The sequence below is a fragment of the Lepidochelys kempii genome, chromosome 20, assembly GCF_965140285.1.
Source record: "Lepidochelys kempii isolate rLepKem1 chromosome 20, rLepKem1.hap1, whole genome shotgun sequence".
NCBI lineage: Eukaryota > Metazoa > Chordata > Testudines > Cheloniidae > Lepidochelys > Lepidochelys kempii.
In genome coordinates this window covers 6,232,143-6,256,176 of record NC_136399.1, presented here as the reverse complement: position 1 = coordinate 6,256,176, position 24,034 = coordinate 6,232,143, and the positions used below count along the sequence as shown (strand labels likewise).

The 24,034-nt window shown below is 61.8% G+C and overlaps 1 protein-coding gene across 1 annotated transcript in view; it reads right to left on the bottom strand.

The window, feature by feature from the left end:
* Nucleotides 1-10,271: 10,271 nt before the first annotated feature.
* Nucleotides 10,272-24,034, bottom strand: part of RARG (retinoic acid receptor gamma) — a 31,681-nt gene continuing 17,918 nt past the window's right edge. The window contains 8 exon segments of the mRNA XM_073318692.2: nt 10,272-12,476; nt 12,871-13,029; nt 13,255-13,459; nt 13,643-13,819; nt 14,860-15,020; nt 21,539-21,680; nt 23,168-23,254; nt 23,256-23,317. Of these exon segments, the coding sequence (XP_073174793.1) occupies nt 12,295-12,476; nt 12,871-13,029; nt 13,255-13,459; nt 13,643-13,819; nt 14,860-15,020; nt 21,539-21,680; nt 23,168-23,254; nt 23,256-23,317 (1,175 nt within the window). The 3' untranslated portion in view covers nt 10,272-12,294.

The following is a 24,034-nucleotide window of genomic DNA, read 5'->3' as shown; positions in this document are numbered from 1 at the left end:
GCACCCAGGCCCCTCACACACACGCCCTGTACACACCCAGAGACACACACACACACAAGCTACACGTGCACCCAGGCCCCTCACACACACGCCCTGTACACACCCAGAGACACACACACACACAAGCTACACGTGCACCCAGGCCCCTCACACACACGCCCTGTACACACCCAGAGACACACACACACGCAAGCTACACGTGCACCCAGGCCCCTCACACACACGCCCTGTACACACCCAGAGACACACACACACAAGCTACACGTGCACCCAGGCCCCCTCACACACACACCCTGTACACACCCAGAGACACAAACACACACACACACACAAGCTACACGTGCACCCAGGCCCCTCACACACACGCCCTGTACACACCCAGAGACACAAACACACACACACACACAAGCTACACGTGCACCCAGGCCCCTCACACACACGCCCTGTACACACCCAGAGACACAAACACACACACACACACAAGCTACACGTGCACCCAGGCCCCTCACACACACGCCCTGTACACACCCAGAGACACAAACACACACACACACACAAGCTACACGTGCACCCAGGCCCCCTCACTCACACACCCTTCACACACCAGGACAAAACAAACACTCACCCAGACACACACTCTACACGTGCACCCAGGCCTCTCGCACACACACCCTTCACACACACACTCTGGCGTCCCTGCAGCAGTAGCCATGGCGTTTGGCCTGGGAGGGAGCCGTCCCAGTGCAGACGGGGCCCAGGGGCTTTCACCTCCAGGGAGCTGGTTGGGGTCACCCCAGGGTGGGCTGTGGGGACAGGAGCTGACACACACAAACCCCACCGCTTCTGCTGCAGTGAGGACACTGGCTCAAACCCATGCCCCCACCTGCCCAGCTACACACCGCCCTGGAGATTCCCACACATGCCCTCTCCCCGTGCACTGTGTGACCACATCAGCCCAGGCTTCCCCCCGTGCCCCCGAGTTTTTGATGCTTCCTTTCCACCTAAGGGATATGAGCAGAGGTGGCCCAGAGCCGGGCCTCAGGCACAGCCCTGCCCAGAGCCTCCCCCTGCTCCCCCCACGCCAGGTGCCTGTCAGAGGCAGGAGCTGTGGTTAGCACAGGTTTCGCCCAACTTTCCCTCCACACGCGATCACGGCAGAGCGGAAGCAGGTGGTCAGAGCACATGACTAGACCCAGGACTCCTGGGTTCTGTTCCTAACTCCATCGCTGACTCACCGGGCGTGGCCCTGCTCTGTGCCTCAGTTTCCCCCTCTAGCCGGTGGGATTTGGAGCTAGACACGAATGAACCCAGCCTCCCACCCTCTCCTAAGAACGCACAGGCGAGGAACAGGAAGGTGATTGATTTCGCAGATACAGAATGCGTCCAAGGCCAAGCTGGGAATAGAACCCAGGAGTCCTGACACTCAGCCCTGCCCCCTGCTGCTCTAATCACCGGACACCACTCTCCTTGCAGAGCTGAGACTAGAACCCAGGAGTCCTGACACCCAGCCCCGCCCAGCTAGGAAATTGCATCTTATTGCAACTGCAGCTGCTAGCAACTGGATCTTACAGATTCAGCGATTCCAAGGGCAGACGGGGCTGTTGTGATCCGCTAATCTGAGCGCCCGTAGCCTGGGCCAGAGAACTGCCCCCAGCTCATTTTGAGAGCCGACCTCTTAAACGAACATGCCCCAGCCTGGTTTTAAAAGGCAGCTTCCTTTGGCAGCGAGGTGGAGAGAAGCCTCCAGCCCTCAGCCCTCTCTGCGGCGTGTCAGTACCGGACACACAGCTCAGCTCCCTCTCAGCCTTCTCTCCCATTCAGCCTCTCATCAAAAGGTTTCTTTGTCAGCCCCTGGATCTGTGTTTTGAACTCGCTCCACCCCCGGCAGCGTAGCGCCCGGCACTGGCCTCAGGATTCCAGTACAGCGCCGGGCGCAGAGGTGCGAGCGCGTCCCTATGTTTGCCTACCAGTCCCCTTCAACGCCTAGGGACCGCACTGACCCTTCCGGCCACGGTGTCATGCTGGGAGCTCACACTGGGGCGATTATCTACAATGGCCCCTAAATCCTTCTTGGGGGCACAGCATCCCCAGACAGAGCCCACGCCCTGGAGGCAGTCACCTGGGCGTCCACCTTGCCTGGCATTTGCCTGGGTTAAAGGGCATGGGGTTGCACGGTTCGCATTTAACCAGGCCATAACAGCAGCCCGTCGGGCCCAGGATTGACTCCCCCACCAGCCTTTGGTCCCCAGCAAAGCTCTTGCGGCACCATTTCGCTCATTGCTAGTTCCTCGGCTGCAGAGCGGCACTTCCCCTTTACAACCAGCCGGCCCCTGGGGCTGGTTCTGTTCCCATGAGCACCAAACTTCTAGGAGGAGATGGAAGGGGAGTGGGGTCTAGTGGATAGAGCGGGGGTCTGGGAGTCAGGACTTCTGGGTTCCTTTCCCAGCTTGCAGAGGAGAGTGAGGTGTAGGGAGTTAGAGCTGGGAGTCAGGAGCCCTGGGTTCCATCCCTGGCTTTGGGGTGGAGTCCAATCGGTTAGAGCAGGGGGACCTGGGAGTCAGGACTCCTGGGTTCTCTTCTTAGCTCTGGGAGGGAGGTGGGGTCTAGAGAATTAGAGTGGGGCGGGAGCTGGAGAAGTCAGGACTCCCGGGTTCTCTTCCTAGCTCTGGGAGGGGAGTGGGGTGTAGGGAGTTAGCGCTGGGAATCAGGACCCCTGGGTTCCATCCCTAGATCTGGGAGGGGGTGGGGTCCAATCAGTTAGAGCGGGGGAGGGGCGGGAAGCTGGGAGCCAGGGCTCCCGTAAGTCTACAAATCGGAAATAACAAAAACTCAGTGACAAACAACATCCTCGATGCTCCAGCCCACAGCGTGACACAGAGGCCAGCAACGCCCTGGGAAAGGGCCCCTGGCTTTAGGGGAACGAATTTCCAACCCGGCTGAGAGCCCCTGGCCCAACCCACCAGGCACTGAACCGGGGACGACCAGAGCTAAAAGACAAGATGCTCCAGAGGGAGTGAAAGACCCAAAACTCACTGGTTAGAGGCTGCAACAACCCATCTGCGGCTCGGGCATGGGATGGGGGTCAGATATCCCACTCCCCAGTGGGGTACAACACCCAAACCGCACCCTAGGGCACGACACAAAGGTCTGTCGCCTGGCACAGCCCTCTGCCAGACGTCCATAGGAGCGTTCACCAACGTGGGACATTGCCCGAATTTTTCCATGAAAGAATAAAGGTTTGAACTGATTCCCCCTGGGCCTCAGGGCCAATCCACACACAGGCTTGGCAGCAAAAAGGGCAAATCCAAAGCAACTCTGCCATTTCGGGGTGTGAGCACTCCCCTTCGGAATCAGAGCAGCTAAAGCTGGGGGAGTGAAAGGCAGTTTGTTCCTGACCTCAGCTCAGGTCGGTTTGGGTACAAGTGTTCCCACCCAGACTAGCCTGGAAATAATGGAATTGCTTCGAATTTACACCAGACCAGCTTGAAATGAGCATCACAGCTTTCTGCTCCTGGGGCTGGGGGTCTCTGGGGTGTGAATTGGCTAGCTGGGACCCGAAGGCTGAGAAACCTCAAATTTAACAAAGAACGCTTTTCTCCACAGAGTTCATTGGGTGCTGGAGTTTCATAGGGGCGAAAAGACAGCTAAGGGTTTTAAACAAACCGAATACAAATCTCTCCCCCTCTCAGCATCTGCAGTCAGTGTCTGAGCCCATCTGTCCACCAGCTCCCTAGTCTTCCTTAGCGTTTCCCAGGGGAGAAAAAAATTGAACTTTCTAACATGCAAACAAACAGCAAGGCCAATTCTGGCTCTCACAGACCCCTCCCCAGACCTTGCACATTCAACATCAAGAAGCTAAAAGCCCGTTGCTGGTCACCTTTTTATGGGCCTCAGAGCATGGCAGTGCCGGGGCAGGGGTGGGATCAAAGCCTTTGGATCACACAGGTTCTATATCCCCATTGCATGGGGATCTGTCTGCCCTGGGACCTCACAGCATCCTGCACCACACCCGGGTAAGACAGGGTTTGGTACAGCTGTGCGAACCCCGACAGTGAATGGACAGAGCATGGAGCTGGCTGGAGGCAGATCGGGCTCCTTGCCCACAGTGGGGAAATATCACCCCACCCCTGGGGCAAAGTGGAGAGGATTTAGCAGGCTCAGACTGAGGGGGAGCTGAGGCTGATTTTGGTCCAACGCTCTACAGCCCTGGCTCTAGCTCAGCCCCCGGGGATCGGGGGGATGCAGGGCTGGCTGGCGTGATGTCCCAGGCCTGTGCTGTGGAGTCAGGCTAGTCTATCTCAGTGGGCCTTGGAATCTACGGCACAGCCTTCATCCCATGGGATTCAGCTCCCAGACCCCAGGTGCAGCCACCCCAGCCCAGCTGCAGCCTCGCGACTTTCTGATGCCAGGTGCAACGGCTGACTCCAGTTGCAGAGCACAGAGCTGGGTGGAGACCCCTGCCCCGTGGACAAGTGCTGTGTCTCATAACCCGAGAAGTGGGGGATGGCTCTGGCCTGGCCGGCAGAGACACACCCCTCTCCGGCCCGGGGTAGTGGGGGGCAGCGATCCCAGCTGTGTGTGCAAAGCAGCACAGATGGGGCCCTGGATACTAAGGAGATGAGTACATTACATAGAAAGAAAGAAAGAAAGAAAGAAAGAAAGAAAGAAAGAAAGAAAGAAAGAAAGAAAGAAAGAAAGAAAGAAAGAAATGGTGTATATTGGGATGGATTGATAGAGAAAGGAAGGTAGAAACAGATAGAAGATACAAAAAGAGAAAGCTAGATTCGTTCTCGGGAAGAAAGAGGCTGTGGATCGGGTGTTCACCTTTCATGCTCTCACAGTATAAGCGCAAGGGAACATTTAACAAGATGTAAAAGGAAGAATGTTTGCAAAGGGGAGAATTTTATCAGTACGGGGCATATGCACCATGACACTGGGGGGGATGGAAAGTGCCGGGGTTCAGAACCCACCTTGTTCAGGGCAGGAGTAGCCACTACCTGAGCGGTCAGTGAGCAGTCCCGTTGGGAGAGTCTAGCCGCTGTGTCAGTTTCCCTACATTCCCCCTGAGCCAGGCTGTCAGATCTGGGCCACTGGACACAGATCAGTGTCACGCCACCCCCACCCCGCTGCGGCCCCTGACCCGCCCAGCCCCGGACAGCTGTTTGGGTCAACACTCACAGCTCAGACCCCCCAGCACCCAGGCTGTTGGTTCCAGCAGTGGGATAGCAAACAAGGGCACTCACCGGCTTGAATGGAGCCCCCGGGAAAGGGGGATCCCAATGTCTCCTGGGGACCGGCCAGCCGTGGGGCGCTGTGTAGCTGCACTAGCCACAGTCCTTCCTCCTTCAAAGGCAGCTGTGCACTGGCTGCAATTTGCATGAATCTTTTGTGATAGGAAACCAAAGCCGTGCAGTGCAGTGGAAATGGTTTGGGGGGGGGGAGAGCAAGGGGGAGGGTGCCATGGGGGCTGGGTGGGGAAGCACAGGGGGCTGGGGGAGAGAAGGAAAGAGCCGTGTGAAGATTGAAAGGAGATACAGGGGCGTTCCCAGGGCTGGGCCAGTGGGGGGGGGGGCTGTCGGGCAGGACTGAGGGGTGTCAGCAGGGCTGGGAAGGAAGCCCAGGGCTGGGCCAGTAGTCAGGACTGAGATGCCCATGGTCAGGCCGTGACACCCCGGGGGCCTGACCTCGCAGCCTCTGGGTTCAGAAGCGAAACCTTCTGTGGGGCACCAGTAAGGCAATAGCAGTCCATGAAACTCTTCTGTGGCCCAGCCACTAGAGGGGGACACTGAGCATGGGTCAGACATGTACAAGCGTCTGGGGGAGGGGGGCTGTATGTATGCAGGAGGGGGCAGGCGTGACCATGTCTGTAGCGGGCTGCACGTATGTGTAAGTGGGGCATGTGCATGGCCGTGGTGGGGGCTGTGAGCAGGACTGGGGGCGGGCAGGGAGGCTGTGGATGTGGGCAGAGCACGGAGGTGTGGGGCTGGGCAGGTCGCAGCTGCTCAGGCTGAGTGAACCGCCCCCCCCCCCCATTGTGCTGGTTTCTGGCTCTTAGAAAACTTCCCGCCCCTGTGGCCACAGAGGGTTTTTTCAGCTTTAACTGCCTCCTGCAGCAGCCCCCCCACCCCCCGCCGCGCCTGCATCCCCCCCGCCCCCACCCCCAGCTTGGAGAGATACATGAACCCCCCTCCAGGCTGCAGGAATGGAGCCAGCTGGGAGGGACACGGGAGGCTGCACCCCGCATGGGGGGGGAAGGGGCTCTGCACCCTGCCCCTCCTGCCCCCCCGGACTAAGATCTGTCACCACTCACAGGCCAGGCAGGGTGGGGCCTGGTCAGTACATGGGTGAGAGACGCCCCGGAAATCCCAGGGAGCAGGGGATGGGCTCAGCAGGGTGCGCTGTCTCCTCGCAATTTGTGCTGGCCCCCAATGCCCCAGCACAGCGCTACGGGGTGCTGGGCTGGGGGGCTCAGTAGGAGGTACCATGCTGAGGGGGGGGAGGGAAGGCTCAGTAGGGGGTGCTGGGCTGGGGGGCTCAGTAGGGGGTCCCATGCTACAGGGAGTGGGGGGCTCAGTAGGGGGAGCTGGGCTGGGGGGGCTCAGTAGGGGGTCCCTGGCTGCAGGGAACAGGGGGGTTCAGTAGGGGGAGCTGGGCTGGGGAGCTCAGTAGGGGGTCCCATGCTGCAGGGAACGGGGGGGTTCAGTAGGAGGAGCTGGGCTGGCGGGCTCAGTCGGGGGTCCCTGGCTGCAGGGAACGGGGGGGGGGCTCAGTAGGGAGAGCTGGGCTGGGGGGGCTCAGTAGGGGGCACCATGCTGCAGGGAGCGGGGGGAGGTTCAGTAGGGGGAGCTGGGCTGGGGGGCTCAGTCGGGGGTCCCTGGCTGCAGGGAGCGGGGGGGGGAAGTTCAGTAGGAGGAGCTGGGCTGGGGGGCTCAGTCGGGGGTCCCTGGCTGCAGGGAGCGGGGGGGGGGAAGTTCAGTAGGGGGAGCTGGGCTGGGGGGGCTCAATCGGGGGTCCCATGCTGCAGGGAGTGGGGGGGGGTCTCGGTAGGGGGTGCTGTGCTGGGGGGCTCAGTCGGGGATCCCATGCTGCAGGGAGCGGGGGCAGTTCAGTAGGGGGAGCTGGGCTGGGGGGGCTCAATCGGGGGTCCCATGCTGCAGGGAGCAGGGGGGGGTCTCGGTAGGGGGTGCTGTGCTGGGGGGCTCAGTCGGGGATCCCATGCTGCAGGGAGCGGGGGGAGTTCAGTAGGGGGAGCTGGGCTGGGGGGCTCAGTCGGGGATCCCATGCTGCAGGGAGCGGGGGGAGTTCAGTAGGAGGAGCTGGGCTGGGGGGGCTCAGTCGGGGGTCCCATGCTGCAGGGAGTGGTGGGGGGGGTCTCTGTAGGGGGTGCTGTGCTGGGGGGCTCAGTAGGGGGCGCTGTGCTGCAGGGGGCTGTCTCCACCCCTCCTTTTCTCTGCCCCCTCCATCACTACAGAGGGACGGAGGTTGTCCCCCCCCCCCGCTCTCCTCCCCCTTAACCAATAACCCCCACTGTCGAGTGTTTAGAATCTACCTCCAGCCCCCCCCACCACGCGAAGCTGCCGCCCCTCTGCTGCCCCCTGCTGGCCCAGGCCGGTGGGAGCATGAGGGGAGTGACGCAAAAAGCAACGGGGCCGCACAAAGCTGGGGAATGGCGACCCCCAGTGGCCGGCAGGGGTCACTGCAAGACCAGGAATGGCAGCCGCTGAGATCTGACCTGGACCAGGGAGCGATGTCACCGGGGTCTTCCCCCCCGGCTCCAGCCGAGGTCTGGCCTCTGGTGGCTGTGCTGGGTTGGCAGGGGCAGCTGCGTTAGCCCCATGGCGTTTATTAGCTAGGAGACCTGAGGCCTCTAGCATCAGCCAGATCCAGCCCGACCCACTGCCAGCTCGAGATGGCATTGGCCGCTGGGTAGCCCAGGGCTGGGAGAGCAGGCGGGGGGCTGCGGGTCAGGAATGAGGGGCACCAGCAGAGCTGGGAGGGGGGCAGGGCTGGCAGGGGGCTGTGGGTCAGGAATGAGGGGCACCAGCAGAGCTGGGAGGGGGGCGGGGCTGGCAGGGGGCTGTGGGTCAGGAATGAGGGGCACCAGCAGAGCTGGGAGGGGGGCGGGGCTGGCAGGGGGCTGTGGGTCAGGAATGAGGGGCACCAGCAGAGCTGGGAGGGGGGCGGGGCTGGCAGGGGGCTGTGGGTCAGGAATGAGGGGCACCAGCAGAGCTGGGAGGGGGGCGGGGCTGGCAGGGGGCTGTGGGTCAGGAATGAGGGGCACCAGCAGAGCTGGGAGGGGGGCAGGGCTGGGAGAGCTGGCGGGGGGCTGCGGGTCAGGAGTGAGGGGCACCAGCAGAGTTGGGGGGGAGGGGGGCACAGCTGTTCTCAGAATTCGGGGGCACTGACAAGTTTAAAAAAAGTGTGTGGGGGGACTCATCAGCCCCACATCAGTCCTGCCCCCTGCTCCCCATAGCTGCTCCTCTTGCATCTCCAGAGTTCCCGGTTCCGGGGGCTGCAGCAGGGTCCCCCCTTCCCAGGCTGGGTGTTGCATGGCGGGCTGGGCAGAGCTGCTGGGGCTCTTCCCACGGCTGATGCAGCAGCCCCCACCCTCTGGCCCTGCACCCTGGGGCTGTTTGCAGCACGTCGTGGTGTGTGGACGGGCCCAGCCCATGCCAGGAAGCTCTCCAGTGCGGGACGATGCGGCGTGGCTGGGAGAGCCCACAGCGGAGGGGTGGAGCGAGGGCTACTGCCCGGGTGTGTCTGTGTGGGGGTCATTACTGCAGAACCATCCGCATTCAGGAAGGCAGGGCACAGCCAGGACACCTGGGTTCTATTCCTGCCTCGTCACTCTCCTGCTGTGCCTCGGTTTCCCCTCGCTCCCTTTGTCTAGCTGGATCCTGGGCTCCACCGGGCAGGGAACGTCTCTTGCTCTGGGCAGTGCCTGGCACAGCGGGGCCCTGAGCTGGGCTGGCTAATGGCCAGGCTCAGCAAGCTGCAGGCAGCACTAAGACCCAGGAGGGGTGCTCCTTTCTTGTGTCAACATCGAACCCGGGCGGGGCTGGGGGTACCGCCCCCCCGGTAGATTAGACCTCCAAATCCAGCCTAGCTGTGTTCCTGGGAGGTCCAGCCATGGAGCCTTCTCCCCGCCTGCAGCGTCCACAGGGGTGTTTTATGAGGCAGGATTTGTGCGTTACTTGTAGGCTGTTAAAGAGCTTCACCCCAGAGACAGCTGCATCTCGGCACCGGGCAAGGGAACCCTGTAAAAACAGCCCCCATTCCCCACCCCAGAGGCAACTGCATCTCAGCACTGGGCAAGGGAACCCTGTATAAACAGCCCCCATGCCCCACCCCAGAGACAGCTGCATCTCGGCACCGGGCAAGGGAACCCTGTATAAACAGCCCCCATGCCCCACCCCAGAGACAGCTGCATCTCGGCACCGGGCAAGGGAACCCTGTATAAACAGCCCCCATGCCCCACCCCAGAGACAGCTGCATCTCGGCACCGGGCAAGGGAACCCTGTATAAACAGCCCCCATGCCCCACCCCAGAGGCAGCTGCATCATCTCCACCAGGAGTCCTTTGGAGCAGAGACAGGCTGGTGCCTCCTGACGCTAGGCCAGCGCCGCCCATCCCATCAGGCCGCGGCCGGGTGGGTGCTGACGGGCTGGGATGGCCAGGTGGGGGCGCCCCACACACCAAAGCAGGAGCTGGCGGGGCTGAGTTTCCATCACTTTATTTTGCAAAAATAGAAAAGTCCCCTCTGCGAGAGCTGGGCAACAAGGGGGTGGGCAATGGGAAAGGGGCTTTTCTTTTAAAATACCATGTAAAGCTTGGCTGTAAACATGACCGAGGGGAGTGGGGGGGGGTGCAAAGCCCCCCTCCCAGATCCCCCCTGTAACAGGGTCCTTGGCTTTGGTTTAAGGTCTGGGGTATTTCTTTTTGGCAGCTCAACAGGATCAGGGAGCAGCAGAGATTTGGGGGGGGGGGGGATGGGGCTGTGTCTCATGCCAGGGCGGGACCCCTGGGGCTCCCCCCGCCCCACTCTCTGTTGGGGTAGGGGGCAACTGGGTCCCTTTCCCAGGATGAAGATAGGCCAATAAATAACACAGGGAAAGTGCTGCCAGGCTGGGAGCTGCAGAGGCTGCAGGGGTCAGCACGTGGCTACAGCTCACCCTGCCCCTGCAGGCCCCCCCCACCCCCGGCCAGGCTCGCAGGCATGGGACACCTGGCAAAGGTGGCAAAGTCTGGGCACCTCCCTTGCCCCCCCCCATGCTACGGGGCCAACCCCTCCCCCCACGATGCAGAACCTGCTTGTGAGGGTGGCAGCGGCCCCCTGCTGCAGGAGTCTGGAACTGCAGCCCCAGGACCAACAGGGGCCTTAGGAGGGGGCGAGCCCCCCGCCCCATTCTGTAGTGTAACAGCTCAGCGACCCTGCAGGGCTCCTTCCCCTACAGCTGGGGGGTGCTGAGGGGAGGGGGAGCCCACAGGGGCTGTGTGCATTGGGTGGGGAGGGCGGATTCAACCGCCACCGCTTCCCCCCCCCCGCCCAGCTGGGGGACGACTCGGGGGGTGGGTGACAATATTTCCTCCAGGGCAAGGAGTGGAGTGGAGGTTTTGGGGGATGACGCTGGCCCTAGGGGGGATTATAGGGGGAGTCAGGGTAGAGGTGCTATCTACTTTGGTCCACAGGGGGTGCTGTAGAGCAGCTGGGTCCCAAAGCGGCTGGGGATGATGTGCGAAGGCCCCCCCCCCCCCCGTGCTGCCCCCTGGGGCCGCGTTCCAGGCTGCTGTGCAAAGGGTTAGGGTGCTCCCCTCACCCCCGGCAGGGAGCAGGGTCCCAGCTGGCAGTGCCCAATGGTGCCCATTTCCGAGGGGCATGGGGGGGGGGATGTTCCCCATGGATACATCATAAAGCAGCCTTGTTGGGGGGGGGGGGGGGGCTGAGGCCCTGGGAAGGTGGCAGCTCCCTGTCCCCATGTGACCCCACCAGCTCCTGCCCTCCAATCCCTGCCCCCGTGCCCCCCCCCATCTTTGGTCTCTAGTGTTGTGTTCCCAAAATCATCAGCACCAAGGGGTGAGGCTGGGGAGGGGGATTGTGGGGGCGGGGTCAGGATTGAAGGGGAAGGTTAGGGGGAAATGGGTTAGTCAGGCTATGGGAAGCCATGGGGGGGGGGGGTTATGGGTAGGGAATCAGAAGTGGGGGAATCACAGGGGCAGGGTTGGAACTGGAGGTTATGGGGGGGTGGGGAGTCAAGAGCAAAAGACGCCCCAACTGTAGCAAACCTGAACAGCATCAAAAGCAAAACCAGATACAGCCCTACAGCCCTGGCCCCCTGCCTCTGGGCCCCCCCCCCCCATCCCAGCAGAGCCCCCAGGAGACGGGACAGTGACCCCTCATCCCCCACCGCCAAGGAGTTATCCCAAACCATTAGCACGTTATACAACAAAAACATAAAATAAAATAAACCTCCCAAACTTGGACCTCGCCGCCCCCCTCTGAGATCCGCGTCCCCCGAAACCTGCAGGACACTGGGTGACGGGCAGCATCCATGCTGGGGCAAAGTCCCCCACGCCCCCCCCAGCTCAGCCTCCTTTCCCAACACGCCCAGGTGTTCTGGGCTTTCCACGGGCTGGCAGGGGCTGTTCCGACCCCCGCCTGTTCCCCAGCAATCCGCCGCTTCAGAGATCTGCATCAGTTGTCCCGGATGCCTGGGTTCCAGCGGGGAACGTCCGTTTAGGAGGCAGGGTCTTGACTGATCATGAGCCAGGAATCTGGAGGCAGCATCGTTGGGGATGCAGAGTGGGGGGGGCGACACCCCGACATCCCAGCCCAGGCTCACTTCCAAGTCTCTCTCTCTGGCTCCAGGGCACCCCCCGCCGGACGGGCAATTGCAGTGCTGGGACAGAGTGGGGGGCTCCGCTGAACCCCTCTCGGTCCATTTCCAGGGATCTGCCCCACACCCCAGGCAGGCAGCTCCCTGGCCCGGCCTTGCCCCCACTAGATTTTTGGCTTGGAGTCAGACTTTGGAAAACAAAAAAGCTTGGGGGGGGGGAAAAAGAGAGGCTCCAGACTGCCCCCCCCTCCCGAGAGAAGGTTAAGGCAAGAGCTACACCTCTGAGGCAGCACACAGACAATCTCCATTAGCTGCCCCCCAGCCCATGCCTGCCCCCCCCAGCAATGGGGGGCAGATTGAAGGCAGCTTTGGCTTGTTCGAACCAGCTGGGTGTTGGAAAGGGGGTGGGGTGCCTGAGGATGGGGCTTCTCCCAGTCCCCACCCCCCACTCCCCAGGGTGCTAGGGGGTCTCCTCAGGGCTCTTGCTCTCGGCAGGGCTCTCCTCAGAGCTGGGGGGCTCTGCCGATGGGGGCGGCTGCGACGAGTCATCCTCGAACATTTCGGGGTTTTCCAGCATCTCCCGGATGAGGGGGGGCATGGGGCCAGGGATCTCCATCTTCAGGGTGATGGCTCGCTCCGCACCTGCGATGGGGGTGGGGAGAAGAAAGGAGCAGTGAGCCGGCACTGCAGGAGGCTGTGAGCTTCCCCGCAGCAATGCCCTGTCAGTACCAGGTGGGAGACGGGTGCTGGGAGCTTCCCCCCAGCAGTGCCCTGTCAGTACCAGGTGGGAGACGGGTGCTGGGAGCTTCCCCCCAGCAGTGCCCTGTCAGTACCAGGTGGGAGACGGGTGCTGGGAGCTTCCCCCCAGCAGTGCCCTGTCAGTACCAGGTGGGAGACGGGTGCTGGGAGCTTCCCCCCAGCAGTGCCCTATCAGTACCCCAAGGACACTGGTGCCATAAGCCTCCACCCCAGCAGTGTCAGGAAGCACCAGTGCTGTGAGCTTCCTCCCCAGCAGTGCCCAGCGGACAGCCCGCACCTTTGGTGCTGATGCCTCGCAGATCGGTGATTTTCATCAGCATGCGGGGGAACATGTATGGCTTGCTGGGTCTGCGACGGCGGGCGTAGATTTTCAACGCTTCCAGCAACGGCTCCTGTAGCTTGTCCACCTTCTCTGGCTCCTCCAGGTCCATCCGATCTGTGGGGCACACACACGTTGGTTGTCACATCCCCATACCCAGCCCCCTCAAACCCCCATGGCCAGCACTCCCACAGCGCCCTCTGCTGGGAGAGGCCTGGCTGATGTAGCTGGGAGCTCCTCCCATGGCCAGTGCTCTTGCCCCACCCCCTACAGCGCCCCCTGCTGGAGAGGCCAGGGCTGCAGCAGCTGTGATGGCGTCAGTGTGCCCAGCACCCCCGGTACCTCCGCAGATGAGGCAGATGGCACTGAGCAGCCCCGTCTCGGTGTCATCCATCTCCAGGGGTAGCAGTTGCCCCGCGAAGGCGAACACCAGGTCAGTGAGGGGCCCGAAGCCGGCGTTGTGCATCTGGGTGCGGTTCAGGGTCAGCCCGTCCGAGAAGGTCATGGTGTCCTGCTCTGGTGTGTAGCGTGTACAGATCCGCAGCATCTGCCAGGGATGGGATGTGGGGTGAGCGCCGGGACCCACTGGGCCAGCTCCTCCCCACACAGTGGGCAAAGCCTGTTGAGCCCTGGGCTGGGCAGGGGCCCAGGGTCTCACCAAGCCACGGGCCAAGGAAGAAGAGACTCTAGGCAGCTGAGTCCCCCACTAAACCCCCAGGCTGCTCCTCACCAGGATGTCCAGGCAGGCCGCCTTGAGCAGGGTGATCTGGTCGGCGATGGTGAGGGTGGTGAAACCCGGCAGGCGCTTGGCAAACTCCACGATCTTGATGATGCACTTGGTGGCCAGTTCGCTGAACTTGTCCCATAGCCCCAGGTCCAGCTGAACCCGGTGATCGGCGCTGGAGTTCTGGGGGAGGGAATGGGGGAGAGGGGTTAGTGCTGCACCACAGGGCCTAGGTGGGGATCGTCTCCTACCCTCTGCAACTAAGAGCCAGAGGGTGACCTGCGGCTGCTGGGAGATTACCCAGCCGGGGCCAGGCACGGAACCTGGCACCCCGACCTCTTCTCCCTGCCAGGGCCAGGCCTGGAACTAGGCACCCCGACCCTTTCTCTGCGCTGGGCAAGGTATGGATCCTGGGTGCCCCAACCCACTCTTCCCGTCAGGGCCAGGCACGGAACCAGGCACCCCGACCTCCTCTTCCAGCTGGGGCCAGGCATGGAACCTGGGCACCCCAACCCTCTCTCCTCGCTGGGCCAGGCATGAAACCGGGCGCCCCAACCCCTTCTCCCAGCCAGGTCCAGGCATGGGGCTGGGCGCCCCGACCCCCTCTCCCAGCCGGGGCCGGGCACGGAACTAGGCACCCTGTCCCCGTTCTCACTGGGCTAAGCACGGAACCGGGCACCCCGACCCCTTCTTCCAGCCGGGGCCGGAACTGGCCACCCTGACCCCTTGTCCTCACTGGGCTGGGCACGGAACCTGGATGCCCCGACCCTCTCTCCTTGCTGGGCCAGGCATGGAACCGGGTGCCCTGACCCCCTCTTCCAGCCAGGGCTGGAACTGGGCACCCTGACCCCCGCTCCTCACTGGGCTGGGCATGGCATCTGGGTGCCCCACCCCCGTCTCCACGCCAGAGCCAGGCACAGAACCTGGGTCTGTAAGGGGCACCAGTGCCACCTGGTAGCCATTGTGCAGAATCCCGGCGCTGCATTCCCTGGGGATTGCGCACTCGGGGGCGCCGAGCAGCCTGGCTGAGAACAGCTCCCCCTTGTGACAGCAGTGGGCAGCCCGGGGTGGTAAAAGGCGGCTCTGTTATTCCCACAGGCTGAGCCCTGGGGCTCGGGGTGCAGGGACCCGGAGGCACGTTCCAATGACGGAAGCAGGGAAGGCAGAAGGGGGTTCCCAGGTGAGCTAGGGGAGACGGGCAGTGCCATGTGCAGGGGGCTCACCGTGGTGTATTTGCCCAGCTGGCACAGCGAGGGGAAGGTCTCCTGGTGGGCCTTGCTGACTTTCTGGATCAACTCCTCCAGCTCGGGAGTCATTTCGTAGCTGTCCACCACCACCTCCTCCTTCACATCCTTCTTCTTCTTGTTCCTGTCGTTCCGCACGGCTGCCGGAGAGGGGGCGGGGGTGAGGACACGGCCCCGAGTGACCAGCCCTGACCCTGGCTCAGAGTCCGTAGCTGGGAGTGTGTGTGGGAGCCACACGGTCGGGGGGGCATTTGGCCCTTGGGGGTCTGACCCAGCCCAAACACCCCCCACAGCTGGGACACTCCTCTTTAAAACAGAGATCACCAAATCAACCCTATGGGCCAGATCCCTGGCCCGTGTAAACTGGCGTGGTACCATTGACTTCGGTGGGGCTAGGCTGATCTGTAGGAGGTGGGGCTCTGGCCTGACCCCGATGGAGATATGCCCACCTACACCATATGGGGATCTGGCCCCACTGACTCCAACGCAGTGACGCCCATTTACACCCTATGGGAATCTGGCCCCACTGACTCCAACGCAGTGATGCCCATTTACATCATACAGGGATCTGACCCCACTGACTCCAACACAGTGATGCCCATTTACATCATACAGGGATCTGGCCCCACTGACTCCAACGCAGTGACGCCCATTTACATCATACGGGGATCTGGCCCCACTGACTCCAACGCAGTGATGCCCATTTACATCATACAGGGATCTGGCCCCACTGACTCCAACCCAGCGACACCCATTTACACCCTACGGGAATCTGACCCCACTGACTCCAACCCAGCGACACCCATTTACACCCTACGGGAATCTGACCCCACTGACTCCAACCCAGCGACACCCATTTACACCCTACGGGAATCTGACCCCACTGACTCCAACGCAGTGACGCCCATTTACACCCTACGGGAATCTGGCCCCACTGACTCCAACGCAGTGACACCCATTTACATCATACGGGGATCTGACCCCACTGACTCCAACCCAGCGACACCCATTTACACCCTACGGGGATCTGGCCCCACTGACTCCAACGCAGTGACGCCCATTTACATCATACGGGGATCTGACCCCACTGACTGCAACCCAGCGACACCCATTTACACCCTACGGGAATCTGGCCCCACTGACTGCAACCCAGTGATGCCCATTTACACCCTACAGGGATCTGGCCCCACTGACTCCAACCCAGCGACACCCATTTACACCCTACGGGGATCTGGCCCCACTGACTCCAACGCAGTGACGCCCATTTACATCATACGGGGATCTGACCCCACTGACTGCAACCCAGCGACACCCATTTACACCCTATGGGAATCTGGCCCCACTGACTCCAACGCAGTGATGCCCATTTACACCCTACGGGGATCTGGCCCCACTGACTGCAACGCAGCGACGCCCATTTACACCCTACGGGGATCTGGCCCCACTGACTGCAGCGCAGCGACGCCCATTTACACCCTACGGGGATCTGGCCCCACTGACTGCAGCGCAGCGACGCCCATTTACACCCTACAGGGATCTGGCCCCACTGACTGCAACCCAGCGACGCCCATTTACACCCTACGGGGATCTGGCCCCACTGACTGCAGCGCAGCGACGCCCATTTACACCCTACAGGGATCTGGCCCCACTGACTGCAACCCAGCGACGCCCATTTACACCCTACGGGGATCTGGCCCCACTGACTGCAACCCAGCGACGCCCATTTACACCCTACAGGGATCTGGCCCCACTGACTGCAACCCAGCGACGCCCATTTACACCCTACGGGGATCTGGCCCCACTGACTGCAGCGCAGCGACGCCCATTTACACCCTACAGGGATCTGGCCCCACTGACTGCAACCCAGCGACGCCCATTTACACCCTACGGGGATCTGGCCCCACTGACTGCAACCCAGCGACGCCCATTTACACCCTACAGGGATCTGGCCCCACTGACTGCAACCCAGCGACACCCATTTACACCCTACGGGGATCTGGCCCCACTGACTGCAACCCAGCGACGCCCATTTACACCCTACAGGGATCTGGCCCCACTGACTGCAGCGCAGCGACGCCCATTTACACCCTACGGGGATCTGGCCCCACTGACTGCAGCGCAGCGACGCCCATTTACACCCTACGGGGATCTGGCCCCACTGACTGCAACGCAGCGACGCCCATTTACACCCTACGGGGATCTGGCCCCACTGACTCCAACGCAGCGACGCCCATTTACACCCTACGGGGATCTGGCCCCACTGACTGCAGCGCAGCGACGCCCATTTACACCCTACGGGGATCTGGCCCCACTGACTGCAGCCCAGCGACGCCCATTTACACCCTACGGGGATCTGGCCCCACTGACTGCAACGCAGCGACGCCCATTTACACCCTACGGGGATCTGGCCCCACTGACTGCAGCGCAGCGACGCCCATTTACACCCTACAGGGATCTGGCCCCACTGACTCCAATGCAGTGACGCCCATTTACACCCTACGGGGATCTGGCCCCACTGACTGCAGCGCAGCGACGCCCATTTACACCCTACGGGGATCTGGCCCCACTGACTGCAGCGCAGTGATGCCCATTTACACCCTACGGGGATCTGGCCCCACTGACTGCAGCGCAGCGACGCCCATTTACACCCTACGGGGATCTGGCCCCACTGACTCCAACGCAGTGATGCCCATTTACACCCTACGGGGATCTGGCCCCACTGACTGCAGCGCAGCGACGCCCATTTACACCCTACGGGGATCTGGCCCCACTGACTGCAGCGCAGCGACGCCCATTTACACCCTACGGGGATCTGGCCCCACTGACTGCAGCGCAGCGACGCCCATTTACACCCTACGGGGATCTGGCCCCACTGACTGCAGCGCAGCGACGCCCATTTACACCCTACGGGGATCTGGCCCCACTGACTGCAGCGCAGCGACGCCCATTTACACCCTACGGGGATCTGGCCCCACTGACTGCAGCGCAGCGACGCCCATTTACACCCTACGGGGATCTGGCCCCACTGACTGCAGCGCAGCGACGCTGATCTACCCTGGCTGGGGCTGGAGGGGCCACATGACCAGGAAGCTGCTACTGAGGCCAGCCGGATCACGCGCTTTGGGCGCGCCTTCTCAGCCTGGCTGTTCTGAAGCAGTGTGGGCTAGTGATGGGAGCAGCGGCTGTGCCCGCAGGAGAGACCTGGGTTCTAGTCCCAGCTCTGTTGGTTGACCATGAGCGACTCACTGCTGTCTGTATGCCTCAGTTTCCCCAAGTGCTCTATTTAGACAGTGCACCCCGTGAGACGGGGGTATTTTTTGCATTGCCATGGTGAGGGAGCATTTGGTGCATGTCCCAGTTCCTGGGCAGGGGGAAGCGAATCCTGTCTCTGCAGAGGGAAACATTCCCCCTGCCCCGGGGCCAACCTTGGTAACCCAGGTTTATACACTCTGGCGCTCTATCCCCTTTCCCAGCAGTTAATGCGCACGATCGGCACGGGGATGGCCCAGCAAGCATCTGCCCACAGCAACCTGCCAGCCCCCTCCCCTAGCGATGGGTGCCCCTTGAGGCTCATTTTCATACGTGGCCCTGGGGGCAGCCAGCGAGACGATGGGCATGCAGGGGTCGGCAAGGGGAGGGCCAGTAGGAGCTGGTCTGGGTGTCACCTCCTCCGAGCCAGGCTGCACTGGGCTGGTGTCCCCATGCTCCCCCTGCAGATTCTACACCCCTCGCCCATCCTGACCCACGGAGGCGGTTCGGCCAGTCCAGCTGGCCCCTGCCCACCGCGGTTCCCAGCCACCCTCCCCGCCTTCGCTTGGGAAACACCGAGGCTTGTGCTCAGCCCAAGGAAAACAGGAAGCAGCGGACAGGGAGGCCAGATAAAGCGCGGGGGGTGGGGGGGGAGGAGAGTGGGGGGTACTCGGATAAATGGGAGTGGGGGATGACATGGCATTGCCTGCTCCCCCAGGCTCTCCCCCTTTGCCCACAGCATATGCCCAGGGATCCCATCACGCCAAAGCCTGCTGGCTGCTGGCTCATGATAGCTGCCCCCCCTTAGGCCTGCCCGGCACCCCAATAGCCCCTGTCTTCACAGTGCCCCAGCTGGCTAGACCCCTGGGGCATGTGTCCTGGGGGGGAGGCTGGAACCTGATTGGCCGTCCAGCTTCTAACACTGGCAACTGGCAGCCCAGTCTGATTGGCTACCCGGCTTCTAATGTGGGTTAAGAACCAATGGAAATGGATTCTGGTTGGCTGTCCGGCTTTGACCACGTCAGGGGTTCTCAAACTGGGGGTCAGGACCCCTCAAGGGGTCGCGAGGTTATTACACGGGGGGGTGGGGGGTGTCATGAGCTGACAGCCTCCACCCCAAACCCCGCTTTGCCTCCAGCATTTATAATGGCGTTAAATACATAACCAAGTGTTTTTAATGTATAAGGTGGGGTCGCACACGCTGCGTGAAAGGGGTCGCCAGTACAAAAGTCTGAGACCACGTGCAGGCGCCCAGCACCAATGGATTCTGACTGGCCACACGGCTTAGCACACGGGGCAGTGCCTGACGTGGCTCACCGGATTGGCTGCCCGGTATCCCCTGTGAAGGATGGGGCTTCCCGGCTCTCCCTCTGCCCCACTCCGGCCGCCCCGGCCCTGCTCCCCGGGGAGCCCTCCTGCTGCACCTGTCCAGGCGGGCCCCTTGCAAAGTACTTTGAGCCCTGACCCGTCCTGGCTTGGCCTCCTGGTGGCAGGGGGAAGGAAGGAGATGAACTAGGCTTCAGCCAGAGGGATAGAGACAGCCCCATGCCCGGGGGTTGGAGGGTGGGGGTCAGTTCATCCCTGCCATCCCCAAAACAGGGCACCAGCAGTCCTGGGGCCCAGCGAGCCCAGCAGGGTCCCCCGCCCCCCCAGGTCCCAGCATTCCCGTTGCGTGTACATTCTCCCGGCCCGCCCTGTGGCCGCACATTTCCAGGCTGCACTTCCGGCTCACCCCAGCACGGAGCGCCAGGGGGAATCTGGCAACAGGATACGCGAGCCGGCAGGATATCCACTTATAGCCTCGGCCAGCACAATGCCGGCAGGGAGGGGCTGCCAGCAGAGCTCACCCCCCCCCCAGACACCCCACTACCTTGGGGATCCAGCCCCATCCCCCCAGATGCACAACCACCTGGGCTGCCATGGCATGGGGCCGGGGGGGAGCTGCTCTGCCCCCCCACCCTATCTACTGGCACCTTCAGCCCATCGAAAGCCAGGGTGACGCATGGAGGCCGGGTGTGGGGGGGGTTGTTTGAAGAATCAGGTGAGACAGCCGAAGCTTAGCAGGCGTGTGGAGTGGGGGGTAGCAGGGAAGGGCAGTTCAGAGAGGCAGCAGGTCCCCCAGATCCGGGACCTGTGCCAGTCTTCCCATGCAGTGCTGTTCACATGCCCACCAGCTGTCAGGGAGGCAAGGGGGGCAGCCCCTTGATCTCTTTTCGGGGGGGGAGGGAGGGGCGTCCTGCAGCCCATTCAGTTCTAGCTGGGCCAGCGCTGGGGGAGTGGGAGGGATGCCAAGGATACCCGCCCCTGCCCAATCCTGGCCCAGTTCCCACAGACCACCCATTTCCGGTCGCCTTCAAGACATCTCGCCCTCACCGGCCCCAAAAAACCCTCCGCCCTTAAAGCGACAGGGGCCTGGAAATCAATGGCCAGGGCTGAGACAGACATTCCTAATTACGGGCTCTTAAAGAGACAGTGATTAATGGGGGCCCCACCCTGGCCGGCTCGTGAGGACATGCCTTAGCAGTCGGGAGTAAAAGCAACAGCCGCCAAGAGGCACTCTGTCTCCAGATGGACCATCCGGCTGACAGCACTCTTAAAGGGGCAGCCGCCCTCTTCCAAGCCTTCCGCCAACTCCCGCGTGACTCAGCAAAGCGGGCGGGGGGACGGGGTGTGGGTACGAGAGATCACCACCATGGGGGCACGGTTACGGTGGCACCTGTGAACCATGGCTCCAAGTGCTGGGCCTCAAAGCCCACTTTGCCAAGGGGCCAGAACCAAGGATTTGAATCCCGGTGAGATTCGGATCCACTTCTGGCCCGTGTCCTGTTCCCACCTGGTTCCGGCTACCCTGGCCCGGCCAGCCCAAGAACTACCCGTATCGGAAGCATGTCCTAGCGTGGCCTTGCCATGGGCACCAGACTTCCATGAGACAGGCCTCAAACCAGAGCCTGGATCCAAACTCCCACCCCCCCCCGGCCACAGACCTGAACTGGGCCAAACTCGAACCCTAGATCCAAATGATCCGAAGCCAGGCCTGGATGCCATGCCCTAGCCCCGTCACAGTCCGGCCCCATCTGTGCCAGCTGGGCAAAGATCTCGGGCAAAGCTCTCACCAAACACTATGGGGCTCATGGAGGAGCCCCTGCTCTCCCACTTCTAGTGCCAGTGACTTTCCAGTCTTGGGGCACAGCAGTGCCATGGGGCAGGGCCCTGGGCAACACAAGAGCATGCAGGAGTAGAGGGCTGGGGGGGAGGGGAACAGGTGCATGTGGGCCAGTCTCTCTGCATGGGGCCATGCCCCTGTTGGATCCAACCTTCCATCTGATCCCGCTGCAGGTGGATTCCTCCCCCACCTCCCAGCCGCCCATGGCTGTTGCCCCCACCCTCCCGCTGCTCCCTGGCTCCTCACCTTCTTTGGACATGCCGACTTCAAAGCACTTCTGGAGCCGACAGTACTGGCAGCGGTTGCGGGTCACCTTGTTGATCTGGCAGTTCTTGTCGCGGTGGCAGGTGTATACCATGTTCTTCTGGATGCTTCGGCGAAAGAATCCCTGAAGGTGGTGGGGGGAGACAGGGACATGCAGGTCATGGGGAGCGGGGTTCAGAGGTAAGGATGTGGTGGGGGGAGAAGAGGCAGGGAAGGGGTTACCCCATGTGCCCTACAGCTCCAAGCAGGTGCCTTGGCAAAGCTGCACCCCCAAACGCAAACAGAACCCCCCAGTCTGGCCTGCTGGAGCACCAGTCGCTGCAGCAGCTAAGAGCAATGGCCGCTCCAGCCCGGTGCTCCAGCTCTGACACTCTCAACCCCCTTCTCACAGGCAATCATGGACTGATCCCTCCTGACCCCTGGCTTTTAGGAGCTGGCTTGTGCCGTCAACAGGAGAATGTGTAGGCCTTCTGGCTGGGATCTACAAAGGGAGTGGGGTGCCCAAATGCAGTGCGCCCAACCCCCTGGGCCCCTTTGCACATCCTGGCCTCCTATGCAATTCACTATTCATGTAATTGGTTTTTCATAGAACCATAGACTATCAGGGTTGGAAGGGACCTCAGGAGGTCGTCTAGTCCAAACCCCTGTTCAAAGCAGGACCAATCCCCCAAATCCCTAAATGGCCCCCTCAAGGACTGAACTGACGACCCTGGGTTTAGCAGGCCAATGCTCAAACCACTGAGCTATCCCTCCCCGCCCTTGCCTTTCTCTAAATCCTATAGAATCGTAGAGATGTAGGGCCAGAAGGGACCTCAAGAGGTCACCCAGTCCCTCTCCCTGCACTGAGGGAGCACATATATCTAGGCCATCCCTGACAGATCCTATTGCATAAGAACATCCAGTGGTGGTGAGTTCCACAGGGTCATCATTTTCAAAATGCTCTTCCCTGGGATCAGTTTTAAATGGGTCAAGAGTCCCCCTCGGCCTTCACGCCCCACAAATTGTCTCTATCCTGGTCATTCTTTTAGGGCTTGTCTACATGGGGAAATGGACTGAAATAATAATGACACCTAGCTTGTTTCATCAGCAAATCTCAAAGCACTTTAAAAAGGGGGTACCTATCACTAGCCCCATTTTACAGGTGAGGAAACTGAGACACAAAGAGAGGCAGTGACTGGTCAGGTCACCCAACAGAGCCAGGCCTAGAATCCAGGGGTCCCAAGCCCTCGCCCAGCGCTCAGGCCCTCAGACTGTGCTGCTATTCCAGAACAGTGACCCACTGGACACTCGATTTTGGACTAAAAGCCACTTTTCCTGCAAAATAATGACTGCACTTCCAAAACTTTGTTCCTCTCTGTTTGCACTGTGAGCCCTTTGGGGCAGGGACTGTCCCTGGCACAATGGAGCCCTGATCTCAACTGGGTTCTCTGCAGCGCCTGGCACAACGGGCCCTTGATCTCAGCTGGGGTCTGTGCAGCGCCCTGCACAATGGGGCCCCAATCTCAGCTGGGAGGGGTGCCCAACGGAGAGCCAGGCTCCAGAGGGGCAAAGCAAGGAGCTGGCTGAGCCCCAAGCCGTGCGGCGGGCCCCAAGGGCGGGGGTCCCCGTTACCTTGCAGCCTTCGCAGGAGCTGACGCCGTAGTGGTAGCCAGAGGACTTATCGTTGCAGACAAAGCAGGGCTTGTAGACGCGGGGGGGGCGGGGGTGGTGAGGGCGAGCTCGGCACCATCTCCTCCGAACTCGTGCTCTGGGTCTCCACGGCTGATGAGAGAGGGAATGGCAGGGGCATCAGGAGCCAGCGTCCGGGTAAATTCCAAGGGCCGCAAGACCCAGGCGATCAGGGATGGCCCTGACAGCGTGGGGGAGAGGGGGGTTGGTAAACCCCCCTCCCCCCCAACTTCTGAAAGGAACCTTCTCTGAGTGCTGGTGCTGGGGGCTTCCCATCATGGGGGTTTCCTGGGAGTTGGGGAGGAGGGTCAGGAGGGGCCCCAAGGAACATGCTTCTGTGGGATCCCTCCAGCCTGGGGCAGCCAAGGCCACTTGCTAGGTATTTGGCACTGGCCAAAATAACCAGAGGGGAACAGGGAAGGGAGGGGGAATCAAATCCCTCCACAACCTGTCCCAATGCCACAGCCAGCCCCCCAATCCTCTGTCCTGCTCCGCGAGGCCAGAGCCAGCCCCCATATCTGCTGCTCTCCCCCCAGGCCAGAGGCATCCTCCCATCCCCCTGCTCTCCCCCTTGCCAGAACCAGCCCCCACAATCTCTCTGCTCCCTGCAGGCCAGAGCGAGGCCCCCATCCCCTTGCCCTCCACCCCAGGCCAGAGCCAGACCCCCATTCCCCTGCCCGCCCCCGCCCTGAGCCAGCCAGGCGCCCCCAGGCCGGGCTGCAAACTGTTTTCAATTCTGTCTTTCAGCGCAGAGCGAATTTCCTGTAGCCGGGCTCTAAATGCCACATTCCAGTCCAAACAGGTTGGAAT